The following is a 15,822-nucleotide window of genomic DNA, read 5'->3' as shown; positions in this document are numbered from 1 at the left end:
GCATGTACATTGCCACCACAGCCCTGTTCACATACAAGCTCATTGTCAACCAAAGGAACTGAAAAATTACGGCCATTTATCTATCCCTCTCTTTACCCCCCACTGTGCCTCTTTTGGCAAAGCAGCCGAGCAGTTTGCATTGTTTCAAGTTTAATGCTCGCAGATGGTTTTATTTAGAATTTGTTTTACTGGTGAGACATGTTTCCTCCGTTTATTAAATTATGCCTACTTTTTGTCAGTCATCGCGCTGCCCATAATTTCTGCGCAGAGCTCGGGGGGCTGGGTTCTTCTTGTTGCTGTCGGGTGGGTTGTGTTGTGTTGCGTTTTTTGGGGGGAGGGGGAGGATTAGAAACGAGTCCCCGGGCTCGCCTTTTCCTTGTGGGGGGCAATGACACCCCGGGAGGGCCAGGGGCACCCACAGGAGCCCGCAGGAGCCCCCTCGCTGCGGCCGAGGACCTCTCCTCCGCCTCTCCCCGGGGCTGCCAGCGGCCCCCGGGGGGGGGGCCCGGCGGGCCCGGCCCGGCGGCAGGTGGTGGCCGCGGCGGCGGGCGGGCAGCGCGGGGGGAGCCCGGCCCGGCCCGGGGCACCCCCTCGGCCGCCGGCTCCGTCCTTAAAAGCCTCCCCCCCCCGAGCCCCTGCCCGGCCGGGGCGGCTGCGGGCGCTGATCGCCGCCGGCTCGGCGCGGAACTCGCAGGCTGCGGAGCAGGAGGTGGGAATTGAGGGCGGTTTGGGTTTCCTCGCTATTTTTTTTTTCCTGCTTTGTGCGTGGTTGTTTTTTTTTTTTTTTTTTTTTTTTTTCCCCCTTTCTCGCTTCACCTCGGGCGCCAGGCACCGGGGCGGGCGTTCGCAGGCGAGGCGGGAGCGGCGCGGCCCCGGGAGAGCCCCAGCGGGCCGGGCCGGGCCGGGCCGGGCGGGCCGGCGGCGCCTCCCCCCGGTTCGGGGGGTCCCCGGGCTCGGCCCCCGAACGCCCCTCTCTTCCGTTCTCCATGTCATTTCCTGTGCTAATAAGATGGTGGTCACGGCCGGGAGGGAGGGAGCCGCCGCCGCCTCCGCCGAGCCCGGCCCGGCCCCGGGACCCGTCCTCGCCTCCGCCTAGCGAGCGGGGCCGGCGGGGCGGCGGGGAGGCAGGGCGCAGCCAGCCGGGCCCCCCCCCCCCGTGCGGAGCGGGCCCCCCCCCTCCCCGGGACGCCGAGGCGGGCCCCCCGCGCCCGCAGCGCCGAGGTGAGTCAGCCCCGCTGGTAGCCAAGGTGGCCACGAACATGGCTGCGGGGGACGGGCGGGCGGCCAGCGCGGGGGCCCCGCCCGGGGGTCGCGCCGGAGGGCGGCGGGACGGGGGCGCCCGCGGCGGGGCGGCGGCGGCGACCCGCGGCCAGGTAGCGCCCCCTCCTCTCCTCCTCCTCCTCCTCCTCCTCCTCCTCCCCCTCCCCGCCCGCTCCCTCCCGGCCCCGCCGCTCCCCTCCCGCCCGCGCCGCGGCGGCGGGAGCGCGGCCGCTGAGTGACGGCGCCGGCGGCCAATGGGCGGCGGGGGCGGGCGGGAGGGGGCGGGGCGGAGCGGCGAGGGGCTCCCCGGGGGCCGCGGCCGGGAGCGCCCGGCGGGGAGGGGCTGGGGCGGCGCGGGGAGGTGGGGGGGGGGGGGTGCCGGTGGCTGCCCCGCTCTGCCTTCGCCAGCAGGAAACGTCTGAAGTTCGTGACGTTGGAATAGCGTCGTTAAAGTGGTTGTTGTTGATCCGGTGGTCGCGGTGGCGTTTGTGTAAAGGCTTGCATGGAGAGGCTGAAGGCTGTCCCAGAGACGAAGTGACTGGTTTTCGGTCGATAACCAAGTAGTAATGCCATGGCTGAGCTGGGGGGCCTCCAGAGGGAAGAAACCAGCTGCTAGAGCTTGGTCTGGAGATCCAAGCCGTGTGCCCGCTGGTGGGAGGGCAGGTGGGAACTGTTGGTGTGGATTCCCAGCTTGGCGTCGGGAACGTGTATCCGAGACCTGTGAACAACCAGTTCTCCTGAAAAAGCCAAAACAAGCAAAAATAGCTCTCCTTCCTCGGTTTGGGTTGCAGCTTTCTGGCATTTTAAGAAATCTGGGCTCTTTATGACACACATCAGGGCAGGCTGGAGGTTCTTCGTACTGCGGCGTGGAGCTCTCCAAGCACAGGTCCTTCTGCCCCCGGGCGGAGAGTTGCTGGAGGCAGGGACATGTCTGGTGACAAGGAGCTGGCACGTGCCACCACGCTGTCACAGAGCAAGTCCCAAGGCCTGCTGGCGGGCAGCAGTGCCGTGGCGCAGGCCACAAGCATCCCTGCCCTGTATCTCTCTTGTTGTTTCTCTGCGTGTTGAAGTATTTCATCGCCAGCACTTCTCTGCGGCGCTGCTGCCTGAAGCTCTGTGGTGCAGGGGGAAGTGGCGTGGACCAGAAATCCTGTGCCGCTGCAGACAGTTTTAGTGTCGTCTTCTGCACTGACCTCCTCTGCGGTAGTCGGGTGAAGAAGGCTTTAGTTTCACAGGCGCTGACTCCTCCGTTCTCCCTGTGACCTCTTTCCTGCTGCTGAAGGTTCTTTTAAATAGGAGAAAAAATAAAGCCTGTGGAGCAGTGGTCCTTCTAAAATGACACTGCGAAATGTTGCTTTTCGAGAATCCCTGCTAGCTGAACTTGCCGGTGAAAGTGGATTCCAGTAGCGAGTCCAACCTCCTGAAGAAAAAACAGAGGACAAGGCGAGAGGCAGGCTCTTGCCTTGCTGAGCAGCATCTTCAGAAAGAAGGCTAGGGAAACGTGCTCCAGAAACAGAGAAAGTGTGCAGGTAGAAGAGGCCGAGCAAAGCGCTGTGGAAAATGCAGAACAGTTGTGTGGCTTCTCTGGAAGGTGAGGGCAGCCAAAGTGGACGGAGGAGTGACCTGGTGAGGAGGGCAGCACAAACATCCCACATTAGGGATGTTTTTCTTTAAAATGCCCATCACGCGGTTGGCAGGCACTACACTAATACCGGAGAGGATTGGGAAGGTTGAGAGCAGGGAGGGAAGACAGCAGAGGGGAAGGGGTGTAAATTTTGACTTGTCATCTGGAGTTGGGTTTGCAGTATGGATCTTTAGATGTCTAGTCACTGTCCTTACCGTGTCGGTTTCTGACTTAAGCTAGAGTTGGTGAGGGTAGCACTGGTGCTTTTCCCCCTTCCATCCCAAACAGCGCGCATAATTGCAAGAACCTATATGTTTCTGCGGAGAGAGTGAAGCAATTCAAAATATTGACACTTAAACCTTTGCCATTATGCTTCCCGGTCAATGCTGCGCTTGTGTGAGCGGGATAGCCTACATCCCCGAGAGCTGTTGTTCAAAGGGCTCCTCTGTCCGCAACATGGGGAGGCAGCGGTCCAGCCTTTCATACTCGGAACAGCTTCTCTGCAGTCAGAAGGTAAAAACATTATACATGTAATTTAAGGTTTAAGCTGCAATCTGCAGAATCTGGCAGCCTCTGGAGAGGGATCGGTAATGCATACTGCAGAGCAGCATTTCAGCACAGTCCCTCGGTCGCAAACAGCCATCAATAAGGGGCCCATCAGAAGGGTATCGTAAGGGAAGTCGTCCCATTTGAGCACGCTGACAAATGGGTTCGTTTCTTTGCCCCTTTTCTTTTTTGCTCCCTAGGCTTTGGCTTTTCAGCCAGAGTAGTTTTACTTCCGTGGTCTGAGCAGTGAATCTATGGTTTCTGTTAGTGGGCAAACTGTACCATGTCCCGCGCCTTGGTAGTTATTTGTAATTTCTGCATTTTCCATGAGAAATGTGCTTTAGGCACTTATATGATCATGAGAATTACTGGTGAAGGAGTCTAAGCTGGTGGATTGTTAACATGGAAAGTGAGTGTCTTCCCTTTAAAGGCTTTATGAAAAGTGTAGGTGCCTCGGGTTATGACTGTCAGAGGAAGGTGGAGACAGGATTTCCAAAATTCAGCAGCTCTATCAGGAGCCTGTTCTCCAGTACTGTGCTGGCAGCGGTGCTGCAGGAAGGATTAGCCCGAGGGGGCACTGAAATGAGCTTCAGTGGCGAGGCCGAGCACTGAACGTCAGGAGCAATCCCAGGGGCTCTGTAAGGTTGCCAGGATGGCTTTTAGGAACGGGTGTTGTTTAGGAATTCATCTCAGGCTTGCTCTAAGTGGCTTCTCCAGAGAGCTAGCAGCATCCCCACCTTGCACCGGGCGCCTGCCCAGCGTGCACCCTATGCAGGTCCGTGGGCTGGGCACACCTGCATGCCTGGAAGCACTGCTTGCACCCTTCTCAGCAAGCATCGGAGCACCGCGGGCACGTGGCTTTTGCTGGCTCCCAGCGAGTGCTGCTTTGGAGAGTATCATGTTGAAGGCCAGTAATTGGAGCTGATGTTGGCCAGGGACATCAGCTGTTTCCAGGCTGATAATCGACTTCAAATGTTGTCCAGTGCATTCCCACTCAGTACAACGAAGCTTTATTTTGAAAATGTGTCACATAAACTATATCATAATAAACTGAGTGCAGTTAACTGCAGTCCTACACCCGGAGCCTCAAATAGCTGAGCAGACGAGGTTTACGTACTATCTTCCTTGAAAGGTGTCCTAAGTTTGGCTGGGGTTACCTTTTCACTCCTAGCACATCCCTCTTTACACCTTTCATTTGAATAATCCTTGACTTGCTGGTGTCTGTGTGCTTCAGGGTATTCGGAAGGGTTCTGTTCTTGTATGTTTGTTTGTTTTTTTTTTTTTTTTCCCAAGCTACTAGAGCGTACTTAATTAGGTCTGCTGCTCTCCTTCAATTGGAGACATTTTGCTTGGAAAGGCTGATGCAGATGTTAAATATGCCACAGTTTGCAGAGTCCAGTCTTTTCATTCAGAGGAAATTAATGAAAATACTTGGAAGCTAAAGGAAAAATCAGTATTGATGACATACTTCTGTGAACAATAACATACATTCTGGAGCTGTGTACTTGCCTAGGCATGCAGTGTTTGTTTTTTTGATTTTTTTTGTTGTTAATTTTTTTATTTGAGCCCATATGAGGTCAATCAGCTTTTGAAGAATAGAAACAAATCAGTTACTGAATTTTTGTTCCCCTTACAACCGCAAAGAAAACTTTGTTATATACAGTGTATAAGTTGCTTTGTTCCTTAACGATTTTTTCCCAGACCACGTAGTGACGGACTGACTGATGGGTGCAGCAGTACCTGACTTCTTGTGCGGAACCTCGCCAGCCAGCACTGCGTTGCTATTGCAAAGACGGCACCTCCAGAAAGGTGGATCCACTTACTGCGTCTCCTAGACGTGTTGAGAGCTAGCACCAACTAAATCAGATGTTAACGTGTGCTCCCTAGGTCTGAGGGACTTAACTGGTGGTTGTGTTTCCTTTTAACCAGGTCTCATTCTGTTGTCAGGTGTTGAAATGTTGCCTTTGAGTTCTCTTGGTGTAGTCAGTGAATTTTCGTAGTGTGCCAGTGACTCGTGTGCTTGAAGTCACTGTGATGTGCCCCCTCTTCTCTTTGGACAGGCATTGAATGAGCTCTTCTGTGCTTCCACTAATCAGCATTTTAAAAATGCCCATAGTGTAAAGGATTAGCTATTTCTGTGCAACCCGACACCTTTACGTCGAAGACACGCTCGAGGGGGTGTTGGAGGGGTAGACCAGAGGTGCTTGGCTCCTGCTGGAAACTTTTTGCTGCATTAGGATATGCAGGATCCGAACACCCCTCTCTCTGTATAGAAGGGAATGTGCAGATCAAGTGGTGGTGGTGGTGAATTCAGCACACGGATATCTGATTTCTTGGCAGATCTGACACTGGGAATATCTGGACTGCTGCCTGCACCAAGGAAAGGGGGTCGGTGTGACCCACGCTCAGCCAGTACTCATCCAAGCGGTGTAACATGAGCCCCTAACCTGTAGACAGATTTACCAGCCCTGAATAATGTCTGTTGTACTGTGAGATCTTATCTCCCTAATGGCCTGCAAGAGGGTACAAACGAGAAGAAATAAATATGGCTTTTGCTTTCCCTGCGTTTTGTAGAGCAGTTGATTTGTGCTCATTCTGCTCGGTGTGTTCATTAGTGCCTTTCAAGGGGTGAGCTAGTTTGTTAGAGTTTTAGAAACAGCTGAAAGTATGATTTACGTGTATCTTCTCACTTTCCCCCCAAATAGCTTGGAGGGGCTGGAGACAGAAGGCTGAATCTGTGCAAAGAAGGGAGCTGCTTGCTGTGTCCTGTAGCCCAAGAAGGGTGACACCACTATAACAAGCATCAAGGAGCCGTCACGTAACATCCTTCAACAAAAGCAATATGGTACCAAATGGACAAATGACACCAGAGCACGATGTGGTATTGATGTTACGTCCATACTCACAGGTCCCAGCTGAATGGGGACCCCCCTTGTGGCTGAGACTGTCTGCCTGGAGGTGTCAGTGCTCTCTGCTGCGGAGGCTTTGGCAGCTGGTTCCCAAAGCTTTTCCTTGGGGTGGCGGGAAGGAAGGGGCCTTGCGCAGTGGCCAGGTGCCTACTGGAAGTCCTGAGGTCTGATGGAGGGGCGGGAGGTGTCTCACCCGCCGTTAGGATGAAGAGCTGTGGGTTGTGATCTGTGAGTAGTGCCGGCTGCTCGAGAAACTTGATGTCACGTGGCCGTATCAAGGATAAAATTGTGTTTTGTGGCTTGTGCTTTTCATGCGACAGAATTTAGGGGAAGTTTCTCAAAAATCACCAGCGTTATAAAGGTGTGTGTATACACTGGTGTGCATAAAGGCAGACGGGGGCTCAGTTATTGCTGTGGAGTGCATTGCTGCCGTGGGGCAGGGTGCTCTGGTGACATGCACTGAGCTTTCTGACTTGGTGGGGCGGTTTGGATTTCGTGCATAGCTTGGCTGTGCTTTGCACGTGTGTGCAAGCCTGTCTGTCCTGCCAGTCCATCCCACCTACCACCAGTGGAAGAAAAAAAGACAGAGTACTTCAGGTAACGTTTAAAAAAAAAAAAAAAAAGCCTGAACTTCTAGAAAAGCGTTGAGTGAAAGGCTGTGTTGTTGTAAGATGGATGTGCTCTCCAGAGGAGCTAATTTAGACAGTAAGGAAATATATGTGAGGCTGATCACTGGCCGGATGCCAGTCACTGAAGGGCACCGGAGGCTGAAATGCCAGGCAGCGCTGGTAGTGCTGGCACTTCAGCCCGTGACGGTTGGGTTGCATGAATTATCTCTCTGCCTTCCAGCTAATTTTATCCTGTTGATTTTTCATGAATCATTTCCCATCTTTGTGGGTTAGAAATTGAGGTGGAAGTTTGCTCGCCAGAATAGCCACATCTGCTATTTAGAAAGCAGCGACTTGGGTTTGCTTCCTGCCCGCCCCCACGCCTTCCCTTCCCTTTCCTTTCCCTTTTTACCTCGCCAGTGTTAAACTTCGTGAAACGCTGGTGTTGCTGACCCACGGGAGGTTTTGGGCTGGCTGGACACTGAGCTGTGGTGGCTCAGCCTGGCACCGAGCGTGGCCTTGCTCCAGCCTTTTTGTCTTTCCATGGATGAGAGTAGTAGAAGGCCATTTGAGCATGTTCCTGTGAAGCAAAGCATGCACTGGATTAACAAGAGGATGTCTTGAGCTTGCTGATGTTCACGTTTCACCTCTCTTCATGTATCACAGAAAGTCCGGGAGAATGGAAGAGTGATTGTGTTGGGACGGTTCTGAAAATGGCCATGCGGATGGCCAAGGAAGTGATGGGTTGGATAGTGTGCTGCCAGCTCTGGGTAAATGTAAAGAGATGAATTAAACTTGATTGAAGTTCAGCTGAATGTGATTGTTACGGGACGTGTCTTCTACCTGTCCATCTAATAGGTCTAATTTTATTCTTCAAGAAACTTAAAGTTGTTTTAAAGAAAGCTGAGTAGACGTGATATACTTAGATACTACATACAGCAGTTAACTCAGTGCAGGAGAACCCAATTAATATCCGATGCCAAAGAATACCAGTAAAATCCAAGTGGCTTAGGAACTGAAGGTAGTGATTGATAGAGAGTCGGCATCCAATAAATAAACTGAAGCGGCAGTATAAACAGTAAGGAGGATGAAGGATACACTAAGCTAAAGGACAGTGTTAGCACACAAATAAATCAACCGTTTGTGGTTTAACGTTAAGGTGAATATAGAAAACGGTTTTTCACCACTGAAAGAGCAAGTCTGGCATTGCCACCTTAGACGAAGGGAGCAAATAATTCAGCTATTTTAAGCTAGAGCTTGATCATTTTACAGAAGAGTCTCCGCAACGTGATACGCGGAGCCTGCATTTTCAAAGAAGTAGACTTGGTGACCCTTCCCTTGAACTGAGGGGAAGAAAGAAGCCAATTCTGTTTGACACCTACTCAATGATGCAGAAGAAAGCGTGACTCATCACTGGTGAAATGTGTAGCTGAAACGAGTTTGGTGAACTGTAGCTATTGACAAGGGCAGGACAGCTGTGCAGAGTAATCAGTTAGTTTTGGTAAATGGACCCATATATGCAAAGTAAAAACCATATATAAAATAAAACCATTTTCATATAGACAAGTGGAGAGTTATGACCATGGAGAGGAATGGTCTGACCACAATCTGTGAAATGGGAGGCTGCATCCCAAGCCATCTCTCGCAAGAGCAGAGGGGTCAGAAGGGGCAGACAGCTCTGCGGAGCTTTCTGTGCCAAGTCACGGCTGAAAAAGACTACCGCAAGTCTGGACACACCGGCGGGGAAGTAATGAATAGGGGTACGGAGGCAGTTTTATGTCTGGAGCCCTTATGTTTACTTCAGATTCACTCTTACATCAGCGTGGCTTTCCAGTGCCAGCATCTTAAAATAACGTACAGCAAACTGGAACAGTGACACAGAACGATGAAAATTGTTGGAAAGCTGAGAATGCTGGATGGGGACATGTACTGAACTGAGCCATGGATATGTTTTTGTTCGGTGCTTATCGCTACTGCTATCCAAACACCTCTCAGTAGTACCTTAAGGAACAAGGCTTACATCTGTCACTTCGTTGTGTTCTTGCTCTGTCCTTGGGGAGAAAAATGTTGTTTGAATGGCATCTTGTTTTAGTACTGGATTTTTGTTCCTGTTTGTTTAACTTCATACACGTACGTATATATTATGTTGAGGAAGCCAAAGGCGAAGAAGTGCAACTGGCACTCCTGACCAAAGATGGTGAGGTTTCTTACAGCCATTAACCCTGGAAGCAAATCTTTCCATTTGCTCAAAGCAGCCCCCCAACGTGCTGGGTATTTCAGCCTTTTCCACGAGGTTGCAGGGCCCTTTAAAAGAACTGCTGACTGGTGCCCAAAACTCGAAAGATTCATATATAACTTGTCAGCGGCGGTGATTAACAATTGAAATGAACTTCTGTTGGCTCCTCTTCCCCTTGCCAGACTCAGATGGAGATTTCGTCCCCTTTATAGGCTAAAGGTAAGGGCATGTGACTTGGAGGGGATCAGTCAGGTTGACCTAATTCTCCCTTCTGCCCTTAAACTATGAATCAGGGAGATCAGTGCAAAGAGCCAAATACACCAAAAAGAGAAGTTTTCAGTTTAAGGGAATTATTTTCAATGTACTTTGAAAATGCAAGTCCCTTGCAAATTCTTCTAACTGCAGTGAGCAGCTGTCTTTGCTCCATAGCATGCTGCACTGTTTGAGGGGCTTAGGTTGCATGGGAGCTTTACTTTGTCAGCATCCTGCTGTGCAAATATGTCCTTACTCAACACTTAATGTGGAGAAGTTGCGCCAAATAATCCAGTTTGCAGAGACTTCTGTTGAGCCGTGATGAGCTTCCTGCTCTTGGATCAACAAAGGGTAAACGCTCTGAAATGACCATAATACGGGGTTTTGTGGTAAATTCTGTAAAGTCAGCAGCGTTTTCCACCTTGACTAGGAGCAACCATGGGTTCAATAAGACAAACTAATTTAGACTAACTCAGGGATTATTTCAGATGTTGTTTTCCTTCTTCTTCCTCCAAAATATGTCTGTCCTGAGGTAGATCGTGGCAGATTTTGATGGCATGTTTTCTTAATGAACCATACAAGAGTGACAGTGAGAATGTGTCTTGCGTCTACTTGAAATGAAAGGAGGAGTTGGAGGCTGGCAAACGGAAATTTCCCTGTCCTCAGCCCTTATGCAGTGAGGATAATACTGGGAACTCAGCATTTGGGTGCCATGACACTGTTTGTCACCTCAGATGCTGGTCTTGAGCAGGTCACTGAAACCACTGACAACTCTCAGCCTTCCCTACTGTAAAACTGTTTAAAGTCCCGTGGTTTTGAGGGTGGTTCTTAAAACTTCAGAAAGCTGCAGCAAAATTGGTGGTGTTTACAGTTGTCTTTGGTGCAGTCCTGATCTTCTTAAGTGTTTTGAGAATTCAAAACTCAAAGAAAATGTATCATACTTCTCTTCCAGTGAGTTTATGGCTACCAACTGTAGTGAAGTAATTGGCAGTGTTTAAAACAAGTCGTGTTTGCAGCACATGCTGCTCAAATCCTGCATCACCCATGCCACTATAATGCTCACAAAGTTTGAATCTGTGAGTGCCCCGGCCTTCAACCTTGTGCAGCTGGATGCATTTCAGCCCTGTTCTGAGGCTGTCGAGGAAGAGCCCGGCAGCAGGCGAGGAGGCAGGTCACCGGTGTCACCGTGTCGGGACACTGCTCAGCTGTGCCACCGGCCGCAGGACAGCTTTGCCCCCAACATCGTACTCCAGCAGGGGGATGTTAAGCCAAGGCCGTGGCAACTGTTGACTTAGAAGCAATTTTCCCATCATAGCATGGGGTTAGTGTCCGTCAATGGACAGGGACCTCCGCTGAACAAACTGGTTCCCACTCTCATCCTGCGGGATCCATTGGTGTTTACATGGGTTGCGGCCATGCATGGCCAGCTGTGTAGCCAGCTGATACCTCATAAAGTGACCTGAAACAGTTGGCATGGCCAAGGTCCTTGGTAAGTGAATACACCTCGAGGAAAATGGTCCTCCTGGGTCATTTGTGGCTGTCAGGGGGGACCTCGGAGCCTTGAATGCAGTGCTTTATTCCCCTTCGGGGCTCGTCAGTGGCTGAGCGTTCTGGATTACTATTTCTGGTAATAATATGCAACTGTAGGAAAAGCATATGAATTGAAGTCCATCTTTAACCATGGGCCCACACTTTAAAATGTTATACTAGCTATGCAAGATCTTTCTTAAAAGGAGAGGCGATGACCTCTAGAAGGCCAGCAGTGAGAAATGGAGGGAACGAGCTGTGTACTGAGGAGGGGATGGATTCCTATATGGCTGTTTCACATGCAAGAATGTCCAAATCTGGGAAATGCGCCAGTAAAACGTAAAATTAAAGCTCTGTTTTGGAGCCTGATCCACACAGATAAGAGTCTGTGGCTGTTAACTAATAACTACAAGAGGGGCAGTGATAAAGACGGCATTCTTGAGGACAGGAATTCACAGGTTTGTTCATGCTTAACCCCATTTGGACTTTTCTTTGCACATTTGAGGTTAACAGCTCAGATGTGCTTGTGCCTTCTGTTTCCTTTATTGTTAGCAACATGGTAAAGCCACTGGAGATCTTAACGTGTGTCGTGCAGCGATGTTACAGGTTCTTGCTTACTTTGTAGTGAAAAAGGGAGAGATGACATGGCACTGCCTGTGCCTGTTGGGATTTGCCGCAGCTGTGCTGGTGTCCCAGGCCTCCTAAGGGGTGTTGTGTCTCACACCGTGACTGTCTTTGCTGTCCAAAGGACTTGCTGTTGTGTGTAAACAGCACCGGGATCTTCACAGCATCCCTTTGACTGAGGGATTGTCTTCCCTAATGCGCTGCTGGGATTTTGCAGTAGGCTGTGTGACATTAAGGGGACTGAGTGTCTTGATGGTGACAGGGACATGTACATCCTGGGAATGCCTTCAGCAGTTAACCAAAGCAGCGTGCTCTGAATATGCCGGTGCTTTGCTTCTCTATGATATCTGAAATCTTCAGAGGAAATTGGTATTTAGGTATAAAAAACAACACAGCTATAAAAACTGCCCAAAAATGAAGTGGAAGAAGGCAGTGAAAAGTGTAGAATGTGAATTGGAAACTTGTAATTGTGGAAAACTAGGAGAATGGGCAAGAAAGAAAAAAAAAAGTGGGAGGTAAAACTTAGAAAAATTAAATACAGCTTTATATACATCAGGAGCTTGAAGAGTCCTAAAAGCACGGTCATCTACTGGCACCTGGAACTGGAGAGATGATGAATGTTTCTTTTCTGCAACTCAAGGAAAAGCTAGGTAAGTTGGATGACGATACCAGTTACAGCAGCAGCATAATGCTTTCTGTTGTAATATTAGCTTGGGAAATTAACAAACAACAGCTACTAAAGCAGAACATTTTTAGGCTGGCTGTTCTGGCTAACTTAAATTGAGGGACTTTAAAAGTGCTGGCTGAACAGCTCTCTGTGGGTCATAAATGCAAAAAACTTTTTTTAATGTATTCATAACAAGTTAGACTGAAAAAAAATGCTCTGTGCTAGTGATTAAGTCATAAATAAGCAAGCTAATACCAAGTTTAATCTGTTCAAACTGGGATATTAGGCTACCTTTGGTCTGAAGTTGGCATCCAGTAAAATAATATAATAGCTGATAGGGATTTGGTTGGTTATGATGAAAGGGAGCATTATCTGTAATAATCCATCTGTATAGATTTTTGGAAAATAGGTCTTTGCAAGCATGATGTCATCTTGTGATGTTGCTTTATTATTGCTCAATAAAGGTAAAAGTGGTGGTGTGTCTTAAGTCTTTAATGCACAGAAGTTGTACCACAGGTCGTTGGAATACGCAGCTAGAATGATTCAGCCTGTCACACTGAATAAACAGAAACCCAACTAAATGAAAGGTCACAGTAACAAGAAGAGAACCATGCTCAATCGGGTGTATTTCTGGTTGTGTCCGCTGGGATTCAGTTTCTTGGCTCGATGCTAATCGACAAGTTTATTGGTGTCCTGGAAGAAAACACAAATTAATGTTGGTATTTGTGGACAATGCAAAGTTTGATAGAGTCGCTAATGAATAAAAAAAGGAGTTACTGATGGGGATGTGATCTCATGCTTGCTGGATGAGAAAACAGAAAGTTACATGAGTATTGTATGTAAAACCAGGCACCCAGGAACAGTGACAGTAGGGGTGCTGGCAGCGGTGGTGTCCGGAGAGCTCTGCAGGAGCTAGGACTCTTACAGCAGCGCGGTGGTTTGCTGAACACAAAATCCCAGCCGGGCACGGTGGCCAGAAAGTACATGTGGGACTTGGACACAAACATGGAAATCTTGAGCCGGAGCAGGGAGGGCGTTATCTTAGTGCAAGGTACTGCTGCAGTCCGTGCAGGAACATGGCTGTCAGTGCTGGGCAGGAATGTTGCTGATAAGTTGCAGCGAGTTCGGGGGGACCATGAGAACCAAGGGCTGGAAAACACACTGTGCAGTGAAACAAGGAACCTCCATATGTAAAATCAACCCTACATTTCTCTTTTTTTTTTTCCCCTGCTCTTCTTGGAGGTATTCTGTAGTTTAGTGAGGAATTCACTCAAGGAAGTGCTATGGCCCGCGTTGTGCAGGAGGTCAGACTGCACAGTCCTGGGGTCTCTCTTGCTTCACAACGCAGGAATCTCCTCAAGGAAGAATGGGAGAGGAAGAGCCATTGTCTGTTTGCAGGGGCATGTGTCTGCAGCTCTTCCTACTAAAAGGCCTTGGGGTTTGTGGGCAACTAAATTCCTCATGCCCTGTCCTCCAAGCTTCCCAAATGTGTGATTTTTTTTTCAGACAGTGTTCACTGCAGAACATCTGCCCCACCGCCAGCATCCGCCTCGCCTGCGCCAGCACAGGCCCCGCAGCTAGTCAGCTCTGGGGCAGCATCCATCTATTTGTTTCTTAAGCAATGCCCCACATACACACAGCTGCTTCTTTTTTCCTCCTGAGCTGCTTTTCTGCAGATTTCTCAGGAAAGACCTTTGCTTCTCCTCCGGGAGAGGCTGGTAGCCTTGGCGGTGGAGAGGGGACCTTTCTCTTTCCTCTCTGGAGAATGCAGACCGGTGGCTCAGCCTGCTGAAATGATGGGCACCCCCGTCACCTTCTTTTTGACTGTCTATAGTAATTCTAAAAGAAAATATATCCTGTGCTGGACGTGTTGTAAAGGCATAAATTGTGTGTTTGCATGTATCTGGTTGTACTTAGGTTGAGGCTTTGCTTTCAGTGTTGTATGAACATTAACCACTGCTTCCTTGATACACACATGATAAAGGTCTTTCAGGCTGCTCGTTGGCATGTGAGAAGTTGGGCTGGAAAAATTAATCATTTGTCCCCCGGCACAAAGAGCCACAAAGGCTGGGAGTAGAGTTCCTTCTTATTGTAAACAGGGTACAAATGCAGACCAGATTTCCATGGTGCTCAGTCCTCCACAAGCGTGTGTGGCATAAGAAAATTCCTGTCCTCGGGGATTTGTGGCCTAAGAACACGAATTTCAGGATGTCCAGAGCCAAGTTGTGATGGGGATGAGCTCTTCCACCAGCTTCCCTGACAGAAGGGGACTGATCAGCTGCAGAGGCCCGTCTGTTGTGTGCTGCTCATATGCAACATATCATCGGGCAGCAGATGTGGAGAAGGGGGGTCACAGGAGACTTTGGGGGAGCAGTCATGAAGCCTGTCCAATTTGGTAGCAGGCCTGAGAACAGCCAGTTTAGAGGAAATCTTAGGACAAATATAACAGAGAGATGAGCAACCCTCTGTTTTATTCCTTGTCTCAAGCTGTGATGCTCTGATACTCAGTGGCTCTTCCAAAAAATGCTAAGATTAACTAAACTAATTCTGAATTATCATCGCTTGCCATACTAATGTTTTTGGTTCAGCAACACCCTGTGGCAAGTGGTGTGAGGGGTTATTGGTTTGACGCTTGCTGTCTTTAAGCGTCATTAAGTAGTTCCTGTCTCCTGTGATGGGCTACAGGAGAAGCATTTTTGTTATGGTGGCCTATGTTCTGGAAGGGTGGTGATAGTTCAGCTCCATTCACTGCGAGGGACAGGAAGATGGGGAACATGACTTGTGCAGTTTTGTCAGAGTCCTGCAGGGCATTGTGGGCACTTAACCTGTTTGTCAAAGGTGTCCAAAGTGTACAGAAAGCTCCATCTTCAGAGCTGTAATATGCCTTGCTCTGTTCCCAGAAGGATACCAACGCGTTATATTCATACGCAGCGCCTGGTTCATGCTGCCACCTGTATTCCTTTTTCGTGGCATTCTGTCCCCGAGGACCTGCTCTGAAATAATCGTGCCCTGCCTTTCAGTAACACATCCCATCAATCAGCCTTAAATTCCATGCGCAACGTTTTCAGTGAGCGCGGTGGAGCATACTTTGCATTCCCTGTGCCTCAGGTTGCTCCACGGTGTCTCACATTCTTCACCTGACCTGAGACTGAACTGCTGCTTCCTCCCCACCACAGGAAGGGGTTTCCACCTACGTATGCATGTAGGTGCCCCCGTTTCGGCGTGGTGGCTGTTCTTGGTGACCAGGGTTAGGGGGGAACCTGCTGGCTGGGTCCTCGCCTCAGGGAGGAAGGTTGTGATTTCCTGGCCGCTCATTTTTCTCATCCCTTGCCTTCTTTTTCAGAACATGAGTGAAAACTTGAAGGACTGTTTGAACCAGACCCAGGCTTCCTTAGGGGAGATGGTGACAATAAAAACAGAGGCCTGCTCTCCGCACCGGGACCAGGAGTATGGACAACCTTGGTACGTGGCTGAGCTTTGGTCGGATGCACTCTCGCCTCTTCTCTCCGCCTCCCCATTAGCTTAAAGTTTGAGGGATATGGTTGAACCTCGCAAAGCTGCTAAAACCC

At 49.8% G+C, this 15,822-nt stretch overlaps 1 protein-coding gene across 5 annotated transcripts in view; it reads left to right on the top strand.

Moving 5' to 3' along the window:
• The first annotated feature begins 564 nt into the window (after positions 1–564).
• PRDM11 (PR/SET domain 11) overlaps positions 565–15,822 on the top strand; it is a 47,532-nt gene continuing 32,274 nt past the window's right edge. For 2 of the 5 annotated variants that reach the window (XM_066998955.1, XM_066998952.1), the window contains exons 1-2: positions 566–709; positions 15,597–15,715. In XM_066998955.1, the coding sequence (XP_066855056.1) occupies positions 15,600–15,715 (116 nt within the window). In that variant the 5' untranslated portion in view covers positions 566–709; positions 15,597–15,599. Of the gene's footprint in view, positions 710–989; positions 1,222–12,142; positions 12,237–15,596; positions 15,716–15,822 lie in introns of those variants that run through there. The other 3 variants (XM_066998954.1, XM_066998956.1, XM_066998953.1) reach the window with 3 other exon arrangements.

This window comes from Anser cygnoides, chromosome 5 (assembly GCF_040182565.1).
Source record: "Anser cygnoides isolate HZ-2024a breed goose chromosome 5, Taihu_goose_T2T_genome, whole genome shotgun sequence".
Classification (NCBI taxonomy): Eukaryota; Metazoa; Chordata; class Aves; order Anseriformes; family Anatidae; genus Anser; species Anser cygnoides.
The sequence above is the reverse complement of the archived record's forward strand: the minus strand, read 5'-3'. Positions and strand labels throughout refer to the sequence as shown.